At 48.8% G+C, this 12,041-nt stretch overlaps 1 protein-coding gene across 2 annotated transcripts in view; it reads right to left on the bottom strand.

The window, feature by feature from the left end:
* Nucleotides 1-406: 406 nt before the first annotated feature.
* The window catches only part of LOC119170309 (uncharacterized), a 303,502-nt gene continuing 291,867 nt past the window's right edge, over nucleotides 407-12,041 (bottom strand). For both annotated transcript variants that reach the window (XM_037421441.2, XM_075877054.1), the window contains 2 exons: nucleotides 8,364-8,697; nucleotides 407-7,846 (listed from right to left, as the gene is read on the bottom strand). In XM_037421441.2, coding sequence (XP_037277338.2) covers nucleotides 7,211-7,846; nucleotides 8,364-8,697 — 970 coding nt within the window. In that variant the 3' untranslated portion in view covers nucleotides 407-7,210. The remainder of the gene's footprint in view (nucleotides 7,847-8,363; nucleotides 8,698-12,041) is intronic.

The following is a 12,041-nucleotide window of genomic DNA, read 5'->3' as shown; positions in this document are numbered from 1 at the left end:
TTAAGCGGATTTAGAGTTGTAAAGCAAGAACAAAGAAAGAACGTTTAATTCTAGGCGGGCGCATTACCCAAGACGGGTGAGTGTTTAGGCTAGATGGATAATATGAGGAAGTTATTAAAATTTATCTGTAAATAGACCTAATCCTGTGCAAAAAAACTGTTAGCCACAACATGAACTGTAACGTAATGGGAAGCGCGAGCACGGTGAAACAAGATTTTCCATGCTGTCGCCAAATAATATATACTTACCAAATTCGTCGAGACGTGTTAGCGGCCTATAATCATAACGTTGACGATTCAGATTAATTTCATACGGTGTATTGGCTGTACTCTTGTGCGCCGGTATCATCTGTACATCAGACGAACGGCGCTCACGTGAACTGACGAGTTCAAGAAAGGATCATTGGTGCACAGTATACAAGCTTTTATTCGAGGCCTTGTAAATATATTCGAAAGGAAAAATAGAAACAAAAGAAGAAGACCGACAGCTAGGCATAATCCTGTGTGTTCATGCACAGTTCAGTTTGAAGAAAGAAAGAACAATAGAAATGACACTCAGTCATGCCATAGAAAATGTGAGAAGACTCAAACTTGTGGAGAGGCATTGTGTGCTCCGCTCACCACGCAAGAGAGGGAAACAGACGATGAAAAAAAAGAAACAAAAAAAAAACATCGGAGTCAAAATCAGTGATATAAAAATGGTCAGACGACGTCATTACACTGTTTCGGCGTAACGCGCGTGTGCCACTGTCACCCTGCATTACCGCCACGCAGAGATCCAGAGCCCAAGTAGCGACATCTCGTGGTAACAGGTAGCGCCCCCACGCAGCCTTACGTATTCGAGGCTGCTATCTTGTTGCACAGCCAGCACAGCGAAAATTTTACCTGCACCTTGATCTGTTGATCTCTAAACGCTCAACGAAGGGTGCGTATTACGCGATAAAAATTGATTAGCCGTTTCACTTCGGGAAGGTGGATGACTTACTGGATAGGCCTTACGTGAATACTCGGTGTCGTGAATACTCCGCTGCCTGTACTGTTTGTCATGTTCGGAGATAAACTAAAAAATCGACATTCGTACATTAGTGATAATGTTCCCAAACAAAACAGCGCAGCACAACAACTATCGACAGTGCACCATTTTGATTGCTTCGTTTGCTATGTCAACGACGCAAAGCTGCCTTGCATCTCTCCAACGCACCTCTCCACATGCTACAGCAGCAAAACGCGTGGCTAATTTTTTTTTAGAGCGCGACATTTTGTAGTGCTAACTCGGCTTAACTAGGCCTAGTTGAACAAAGCGAAAGCAATTGTGTTTCTGCGGTTCCTATCATACTGTGTAGTTGAACTCGAGATGTCGCCACCAGACACTGACGTCAACAGACGCGCATCGCCAATGCGGTAATGTGGATAAGGGTAGCACCTGCGCGTCAAACTCTTTACAAAAAAAAAATCTATACACAAAGTGAGAGACAAAACAGAAAGCAGTGGGAAGGGGATTCGTTCGACACGGGTTATAAATAGTTTCACAGACAAAGAGTTCATCTCCCCGGATCGCGTGTCCAAGTCTCTCCCTTCTTATATATATTTTGATCGGTTAAACTATGTTACCAGATGGATGCACATCCCCGGAGGTTGCTTAGGAACTGGAGGAGAAAATTAAAAAAAAATACACGAACACACACGCGCACGCACTCAAGCACACACTGTTGAATGACTAGAACTACAGACCTCCGCGGTGTTTTGTTATTTTTTTCTCCTCCTGCAAAGATAGTACAAAAGAGAGCTAGAAAAATAACCGAGTGAATACAAGAAAACGCGTCCGCAAAGCGCAAGTTAGAAAAATCCACACACAAAAAAAAAACCGACCACTGACACACGTTTCATGTCGACGAAGGCGTCAACGAAATGTCGGTCGATACATTTATTAGAAATTAGAGAGCTATTGAACACGTTTCTTACGCAAGCACACGTTTTTGGCGCATTTGCAGAATCGTGACGGGTGTGACGCTGCTGGGTTAAAACTAAATGATCGTGTATCATTATTTTTTTTTATTTCTTTGATAAGGCTTGCGTGCCGTTTATCTGCGTCATCTCAAAATATGTCGACTCATATTGTACTTTGTATATTGCGTTTCTATTCACGGCACTCTAGCATCGCCAAATACGTACGTGTACTCGCGAACGAAGACCGTATATACGTGAAGCAAGCGCCTTTTGAACAACCTGCTTATCAAATACGTTTACGTGTCTTTTCCTTTAAAACCACATTCGTAGAACACGCCTAGCTTGCGATGATTGCTTTTTCCCTCTCCTATTTATCTTTCTTCGCTAGCAGCGTGGTATGACATAATTTCGTGCCATAAACATCCACGCAGCAAGGAAGAATATGTAGCTATCTGTGACGGAGGACTCACTCGATTCGATGTAAGCGCTCATATGGAAAAGCGCAATGTATTGCCACGTTATATTTCTGGGAATAGCACGTGCTCTTGTGTGAGTATATACATACCCTCATATTAAAACTTGTCCTTCTTAGCTTGAACGTTCAAGGCAAAAAGAAGAAAAAAGAGAGAAAATTGAAATTTTGAGAGAGACTGTTTTCAAGCAGTCTAGCGAAGGCTTCGAAGCTTTTCATCAGATCCCAGAAACAATGTAGACGAGGGCCGTATCATAGTAGCCACCAGTGAACGCGTCTGGGCTTATCGAAAGCGGGGACTTACAACTGGTCGCTTTGCGCAATTGCTTCAAACAAAAAGTATCACACTTTACTGGACGTGCTTGGTGTAAAATTTGTAAGAACTGACCCCCATCGGATGTCATCGCTGTTTATACAACTGAATGTGTAGATGCTGATGAATATACGATTAGGTAGCTTTGAGCGAGAGGCCAGTGGTATCCGCTAATTAAACAGTTCTAATGAAGAAAAAAAATCAGTCCATTTGATTGCAGGTGTCTCCATTGGGGAATGACACGTTTTATAACGCAATTGGTAACGTTTTATAACGTATACCAAGTGCACGCCGCAGTGGTCATCAGAGCTTACTCAGCGTAGAAAGAGATGCTTATCAAAGAAGGTGCAGGCAACACCGTTTCACGAAGGACTGATGCTGAATGAAATTGAGCAATTACTTTGTTAACGTGGCGTATTGGACAAAAGAAAGGTCAAATGAAGTACATTTGGCTTAAATCGGTAGTTATTGCCCATCGATCGCAACGTCTTTCTTTGTGCGCTGTTTAGACGGCTTGAACAGTCAGGCGCTGGCAACCTCCCCTTACCAAGAAAGAGAATCGTGCTCACACAAGCTGCTCATGCGTTACGCGACAGAAGCAATACGCCAGTGAATGCATGTGATCGAACTCACCCATATTCCTTTTCCTTCGCTCGCACCGTTCAAATTGGTTAACCTAAGTAGAGCTAAAGTGGCGTTGCGAAGAACGACGACACGCGGGAATGTGGCATCGCCATTCCGAACATTGCGTATGGTGAAACGGTTGTGGAAGGAGACGAAGTGAGTATGAAGCCAACGAGGAATCCGTATCTAACTTTCCCTCCTCCGCCCAGCCCCCTATTTTTCTTTTTTCTTCTCTCCTTGGAAATTCCGAAGAAGCACACATTTGCACAAGCACGGTTAAATCATGCCAACTTTCAACACACGTCCCAAGTTATTGACACTTACGAAGAGGGGACTCGCCAAGACGATAACGTTATACAAGGGCAGGCCACGTCGCACACGCACACACACGTTCGCGGAACATACTCCGCGCCTATGCAGCGACGACGACTCACAACCTATCACACGCTCGCTTACATCAAGATGTTGCCTATGATAGCCCTGAAGAAGAAGAGGAAGCCTTTCGAAAAAGAGCTGATATAACTCCGTGGTTTCGCGTACGTGAAATACCAGCAGGGGTTGATTAACTTTGGCTAAGGGATACTTCATTCGAGGGGTCCCTCGAACCTTTCGAGAATCCCGGAGATAGAAAACCAAAGCTTGTAATCGAAATTGTCTGGCAGTCGAGCTTTGAAAAAAAAGTCACAGTATATGCGCCGACACCTTCATCAAGGTGCACCTTTCAGGTCTTGGCAGTGAGAAACGGGCCGCAGTATACCGTGTGCTGTCCGCGCGCAGCAACCGCCTTTCGCCAACCGATCGCACCTCGCAACAACAGTCTGCACTGACGTAACTACGGACATCTCCTTTTTTTAAAATAAAAAACTGTCCGTAGAAACTACAGAGAGGATAATCAATGCAAACCTCTTGGAAGGATGCGCTGTAAAGAACAACACTGTGTAGTTTTGCGCGCTCCATCTCAGCAGCTTCGCAGGACGAGGGCATTAAGCCAACTCGGAAGAAGAACGTAATGCAGTCAGCATGACGACTTTGTCGTTGCAGAGTTCTATAAAGTTCTAAATAGCCAAATTTCGCTAACTTTGTCATCTCGCAAATGAGCTCTTTACACAGAGGGACCTGGGGACCTGTACTTTGTTGCACGGGGGTTGACAAGTTCCCGAGCTCGTGCAATTGACTTGATATTCACCAGGCTTGACACTCAGGAGTTCAGGGACCTAAATAATGTTTCACGAGCTCGGTGTGTGGCAGCTTTGTTTGTACTAATGGCTCGCACTTGACGTCATCGACGCAGGCTCCTAGCGTACTGGTGTTCCGACACGGTTGCATTGATGACATCAATGAAGTGTTAATCACGTGACAATTAACCTGTTTCAATGTGATAGCAACGTCGCTCCATGGAACGTTTTCGACCTGTGTGCATGAACAACAAAAGAATGCGTTTTACTGATCGCATTAACGCGAAATCACAGACCATTGTCGGCATTCCGACAAGGCGGCTTCAGTGAGGTCCGTGCAAGCCAATTATCTGCACAGCTGAAGAGACGGAGTGCGCGCAGATCTCACAGGTTTGAATGCACCTGGCCGGAGCGGAACGGAGGTTCTATCACGAGGCCCGCATGCAGGGCGTGCACTGCACGCAACTGCAGTGCTCCTGTGCCTTACTAGGTGAACGGCGCCGTGACTAAACGGTGCACGAGGTGCGCACTACTACACTTTGTACATTCACGCCTGTTCCATAGTACACAGTACAAGAGATAAAGATAGAAAGAGAGAGATGATACACCCACAGGTATCTCAACAAGATCCAGCGAACTGTGGCAGTCAAATCGAGCTTCATCCCTCCCACAATTATAGTCAAGTATATCTGCTAAGCGGCGCCTGTGTGTGTGATCACGTGTGTACTACTGTCTGATGGCGGTCACCGTCCTAACCTAACTGGGTGGTAGTCCTTTTAGTTTCCTTTTGTGTCGTCAGAGGGTCAGACAGAGCGAGAGAAACGAAAAGCGAATGCGCTCACGGCGCTCTATTTTACAACCAGCGTTTCACAGACGATTTACATGCACGAAACGCCTTACACGCGTACGATATAAAATATATATCACAGTGGACTCGCACGGGTTGGTTGACTTCTACGAGAAAGGTTTTCAAAAACGGGCAGGGTGAATTACAGCGGGATCTATGCTATACAGGGTACGGTGATAGTACAGTTTGTGTGTATACGACTGAGGGGAAAAAAAAAGTCTCGGAGACGTAGCGAATGCGGGATTGGTTAAAGAAGTGGTAAAAAAACGAACTAGGGGGCACGACGGTGCAGGCCACTTCGAGATTCATTTCATTAAGCCTTCTTTGGACTGGGGTTCTATCAACAGTGGGCGCGCGCCGCTTGGAATCGACACCGCGACCGACGTCGTGCACTCCCCGCAATATACGCAGGGGCCATGCAGACGCCAAAAAGCCACGCTTTTCTTTCTTTTTTTCTTCGGTGTACACGCGTTTAGTTTTCTATCCTCGTGGTTCATTTCGCTCGCGTACACTCGCGACCGCCGAGGAAAAAAAAAAAGTCTTAAAGAAGCAGCTACGTGTTTATAGTCTCATCGCTCTATAAGATCCGTCTATAGGGCAACAATCGAACGGGACTCGGAGATATGCGCACAGTGTGTACGATGCAATCGAAATGGAGTGGTACGGGACATACTATACGGCAACGGCTTGCCGACTGACTGGCCAGGATCGACAAGATGAAAATGACCGGTGTCACCACTCCAAGTTATTTCACAGCGTCCTTTGACCGAATCCGTCGTTAACTCAACGGATAATCGTGCTTACACCACAACAACGCGTAAGCAGGAAAGAAGTTAGCCTCGGATAGGTTAAGGTTCAGGGCTTATAGGTAAACGGCTCACTCACAGAAAACGGCGTAATCAAGCTTCATCCTCTCGTCAGACCGCCTCCGTTCAGGCTGTTTCGTGTTCCACAACTGATTCGTTTGTTGCTGCACAAGGGGGGGGGGGGGGGGGTTGAGTTTCTAACGGCGCGTCATCCAGCGTCTTAGCCCGCTCTCTCGCTCAACGTAACATTGAAAAGTGTACATAGCAAAGTTCATACCTTGTGTGGGACATATTGATATTCGAGATTCTTATCACAAAGACTATACTCGCGGAAGGTCAACTGCCGAATTTCACTTCGCTGGTGTAGAAAAAGAGAAAATAAAGGGCTGATTAAGAAAGACGACCAATATAGTCAAGTCATTCCGTGACTGCACCGCACAGCGGTGTTCAAGTCGGTGTTTAGGTAAGTTAATATGCTTGTACACTTTCTCGTTGCTCTCGTTTGGTCATCCAGCGGCGATGATCACGAAAGCAGTCACTTAAAACTTGGTGAACGACATGTCAAATACAGAACACAGCGCACTCATTATAATCACCATAATCACCACACAAAAGTTTCTTTTTTCTTTAGAAAGACAGTTCCTCCAGGTGCACGGGACACCGATGACAAACAATAGTAATAACCGGCGCAACATGTCGAGGCAGAAAAAGTACGTCACGGCGGATCCGGCTTGTGCGGAGAGGAACCAACAGAAAGACAAAGCCAGGCAGAACAGACGTAGAGGGACGTCTCGAAGAGACGTGCCGCAGAGGGTCATCCATAGCTCGCCGCGCAGTTTGCGCCGTCCGTCACCAACAGCGCAGCGTCGCCACCAGGGCACTACTCCACTCCGCGAACCCCGACACAGAGCCCACTTAAACGTCGCCCTTTGGCAACTTTGAGATGCGGGCGGTCGCCGACAGGAGGCGGCAGACCAGGAGCGTGGAAGATGGAGCACGTCGACGACGATGGTTCGAGGGGGGCGCATCAGGTCACGGCCAAGTGTCCCTGCAGCTGCGACGGGCTCTGCTTGAGCACGAAAGACGAGTCCGACTTGGAGTGCGTGTACGCCCTGACGGCACGCTTCATGAGCTTCGAGGCCGACGGCCGGGGCGCGTGGTTGTTGGGCACCACGTCGGGAGGCTGCACCGAGTAGGCGGCGCGGTCGCCCACCACCGTCAGCGAGGGTTGGCCGTAGATGGACGACGGCCGCGGCTCGTCGTCTTCGCCCGGCAGGGCTGCCCGCAGGTCGTGCAGGGCGAACGGGGGAGCGGCGGGGTAGTGGTTCTGGTGGTGCTTGTGGTTCCGGTGGTGCCGCTGCTGCTGCTGCTGGAGGAGCTTGTGGTTCTGCTGCGGCTCACCCAGCTGCAGGAACGGGCTGGCGCCGCCGAAGCAGGACGACTGGGATCGCTGGCAGTGGCCGCTGTCGAGCGTGCTGCGCCGGGGCCCCGTCAGGGTGACCGGCGAGTCGGGACGGATGTAGGCGAACTCGAGCGTCGCGGAGGCCGTGGCCCCACTCACGCCGCCGCCGCACCGGACTCCACCGTTGCGGCCGTTGGCCACTTCGGGCGAGTTGAGCACGTGCTGCGCGTATAGGGAGCGCTGCGCCAGGGCCGGAGACACCTGAGAGAATAGGAGAGAGAATTAATTAAAGTGCATACGTAGTTTTGACTATAGGCACGACACCTACGCATGTCCTCTTGAGAGAATGCTTCAGATATATCTCGAAAATTATGTCTATCATTGACAAGTTGCTTCTAATTCGAATTCTACAAAAAGTGGTGCAGCCTATCATGTTCATTGTCATAATTCTTTTCAAACGCTTTTTGCAGTCACGATCTGTGGACATTGCGCCCTGAAAACGCACTTTCAAAGGTCGTTTGAACACGAGTCATTATGTAGTAACGCGAAAGGAAGGGACGTTTAAAAAGAATTTCTCCAACAAGGAACGGAACCTTTGTAAGGTTTAATATGATGTGGCTTTCCCTGTTAGGGCGCTGCTGACCAATTCAGCATTATATTGTGTGGCTACAATTCCCTGACCAGAGTATCACGTAAGCTTTGCTTCAGGCAGCGTTCGGTTGGCTTTACCAGAAGGATAAGACTCAGCACGCGTCCGAGGCACCTCGGGCCATGTTACCTGCAGGGACCGTGGCGAGGGCCGGTGAGCTCCGAGAGAGCGCTGTCCGAGCGAGATGAGCGAGCTGTAGGAGCCCGTGGGCCGTGGTCCGAGCGGGGCCGACCAGGGCACCGAGCGCGTGTCGTAGTCCACGCTGGCGGAGCCGGGCGCCACGCTGCCGCCGCTGTCGCTGGCCTCGGTGGCCACCGACATCCTCTGCGCCCGGCGCGTGAGGCTGGGCGTAGGGGTGCGCTCGCCCAGGGAGCGCAGCTCGCACGAGGTGGACGTGCGGACCGACGAAGACGGGGACTGCGCCTCCGACGAGGTCAGCGTGTGCTGGAGCAGCAACGCTTGCCTGCGAGTGCCCAGGGGTGTGGATATGAGCTCGAGTACTCGCGACACACAATTAACCGGGGCAGGCCCATAGCCAGGGGAGGGGGAGCCCTATAATCACCCCCCTGAAATTCATATGGGGGGAGGGGTGTGTTGTCCAGCACAAATAATAAATATAGGAGTCTTTAAACGCTTTCAACAAGTGCCCCCCCCCTCCCGAAAAAAAAAATCCTGGCTACGGGAGAAATCTGATTGGTTAGTTAAGTGATCCATTGATTGGTGTTAGCGGTACGTGCAGCTGGGCATGTTGGTGCATTTAGATGCATACCCACCACCTTTACCACTTCTGACGCAACAATTCATGTGACCTATATTAGGCCCCGAGGACACGGCGAAGCGAGCACACCCAAGGCGCAGATCACGCTCAAGACTTAGTGTAGAATACAGAGTAGAGTACATATATACCCTTGAAAACGCGCGACACACCCAAGCTGGAGGATTGATTGACTATGAGCCGGGAAGCTTTAAAACAAAATGGTACCCACCACCGATGACGAAGAACACACTAATGGTGTGGAACATGTATAGAAAATGAATATGGGCCTGAAAAACGTCCACAGTATGAATAGAAACAGCGTAAACTGGGACACGGGCGAAAAAGAGGGGTGGTACGAGTGCTCTGTGGATTGAGTCACCGACTGATTGAAAGACCGACCAGTTGTTTGACTAAGAGATTAGTTTATTTGGATTCGACAACACATTGTAACGCGGATTCAATGAGCATGCCTCATGGTTGGTTACATGTTAATTTTGAACACATGGCGCTCTTCAGTGCATATAGTTCGGATCGGAGTATTAGGAGTGGTAGCCGTTTTATTTCAATAAAGCGCCTATTGAAGCAAAAACTTCAGCTTCAGTAAGGTTCCATTTGATCACGGCTGCATTTGTTGAGCGGGAAACGAGAAAGAGATAGATAAATGTGATGAAGAAAGGCAAGGATGCTAATGAGAAGATTCGGCGGTTTGCTACGCTTCACCGGAGAAATGATAAAGGAAGACACGAAAGTTAGAGAGAGATAACGGTAAGAAAACGAAAGGAATCGCTGACCGCATCGTCGTCAGGCTTGTAACGGCTCCGCCCTACCGCGAGCGTCACGCAAACTCCTGGCAAAACTTTGACCCGATTCAGTCAGGCCCGAGTGTACACACTTCAGCATGGAACGACTATATATAGCAAGTGGGATACGTTCCTCAGCCGCATACCGCGATGTTCTCTTCCGGACGACGCTAAATGGGCCCTGCACACGTGTGTCCGCGGTGATCTTTATTTAAATCTGCGGCGAGGTCGCCGGGAGGACGTTCACACCCCGTTCTTCACGCAACGCGTCGCACATGCCGTGTGCGCTCTCGGTGCGGGAGAACTGCCAGCTGCGCACGAGAACTCATCCCCGCCCCGACGTCAGCGAGCGCACGGCAAGGACCTTCCCATGCCCTTTATAGAAAATTTTCGCCGAGCCCGGCTTTTCTGGTGCGGCATCACGCGATGACCAGAATATATAGTTGGTACACGCCTAAATTCAGCATTGCGTGCTTCCACGCGTGCTCATATCAAAGAGCAACACGTAATACCACGCCGGAGCCCCCCATTCTTGCCTGATAAGCGCTGTATAGTGACTATGCTGACGGATGAGGTCTTGATATTGACGATCATCACGTGCGTATAAAGCGATTAGATCTTGATGAACTGGAAAAAAAGTTTGAGACCGTTATCACGAAGGGCGGGACGGTCCCGACGGTAATAGGGCGAGATAGTACAGAGAGGGAGAGAGAGAGGCGACAAACTTGCGGCTACGGGACAATGGTGGCGAGAACGTGAAGTCATCGATTGCATGTTTATGTTAGGAACACGTCAATTGGGTTTCTGGCGATGCACTACAAAAAACTGAACCTACGCCGGGGACGACCACGTTTTGACCGGGACTGAGGTAAGTGGCCGAAATAATTGAAGATCAGCCGCGATGACTCTTAGCCTGTCCTTATCGTCACGTATACTTATCGCCATCCTTCGGTCGCCATGACTTTGTCGTCGGCTCTCTCGTAATCACAGCCGAGTGCGGGCAGCATGGATGGCCAGCGAATGAGGTCGAGATGAACAGCACGTGCTATAGACGCTTTGCGCGACGGTAAGAAATTCTAAGACCACATACACGAAAATTTTTTTTCGCGTCTACAATTCGCCGTTGTCTAACCACCTCGCTTCGCTAAAATCAGATGTCTAGCACCAGGACTGACTGTCTCAGTTTTTTTTTCTTTCGAACTATTCTAGCGCAAGACATTTCGCTAATAGCTGGCTCTGTCTACTACATGGTCCACAGACCTGTACAACGTCTACTTAATTAAGGACTACACAGTGCCTACACAACGTTTAGACAGGTCTGCATGCCATTCATAGACCTGTATATACAAGACAGGTCTAAGCAATGTTTATACAATGTTCAAACACTGTGAGCGGTACCATTGGAGCGAGATCGGGTTACGATATCATGGCAAACAGACAAGTGACGAAACGAGGGGAAGCTGCATGACGCTTAACCAGCCACCAAGGTTCTCCATGGACCGAGCTGCCATCTGCTTTAAAACAGGAACGCACATTTGACAGACAAAGATGGACAAACTACAGCGCTTGAAGTCCAGCGCTTTTGTTGCGCGTGGTTCTGCTCCGATTCACCTCATTTCTGTCTCACAGATTACGTGTGCAACCAACTATCTCTCCAATACCTTCTAACGCTGTTATCGCCTGCGTAATTTTTAGTTATGGGTGCGAGTGTCGCGTCAGCAGAGGTAACAGTTTTGTTCGCAGTTGTCAAGCGGATGAAACTTGCAGGATATAAAGATATTAAGACACTCGGCTGCATAAAGAGTGAGCTGAAGTTAATTGACGATTGTCAACGAAAGCAGGCACCACGTTCTCGATAGCAGCGCGTACCAATAACCGCTTACAAACTTATTGATTACGCGTACTGTCGTGTCTATGCGATCGAGGTTATGCTATTGTTGAATCTGCTTACTATTATCGCTAGGTCCCTTTGTTTAACCTGAAAAAAAACACACACGAAAACATCCATATATTAGGCATTTACAAGCCTCCATTATCTTCTTTATCTCTTTCATCTACTCTCACTGCGTACTCAAGTAGACACCGTTCGTGGAATGTTAAAGCTGCAGCTGCAGGGTTTCCACTGAGGCCTCGCATTCACGCGTTTGGAAGCACATAAGGAAACCAGAGGCGAGCCATGCACTGCCTTAATTATGGGTCGGTCGGTTAGTCAAAAAATCATCGTGAACGTGCGTCATCCATTCTGACACG

This window comes from Rhipicephalus microplus, chromosome 2 (assembly GCF_043290135.1).
Source record: "Rhipicephalus microplus isolate Deutch F79 chromosome 2, USDA_Rmic, whole genome shotgun sequence".
Lineage (NCBI taxonomy): Eukaryota > Metazoa > Arthropoda > Arachnida > Ixodida > Ixodidae > Rhipicephalus > Rhipicephalus microplus.
The sequence above is the reverse complement of the archived record's forward strand: the minus strand, read 5'-3'. Positions and strand labels throughout refer to the sequence as shown.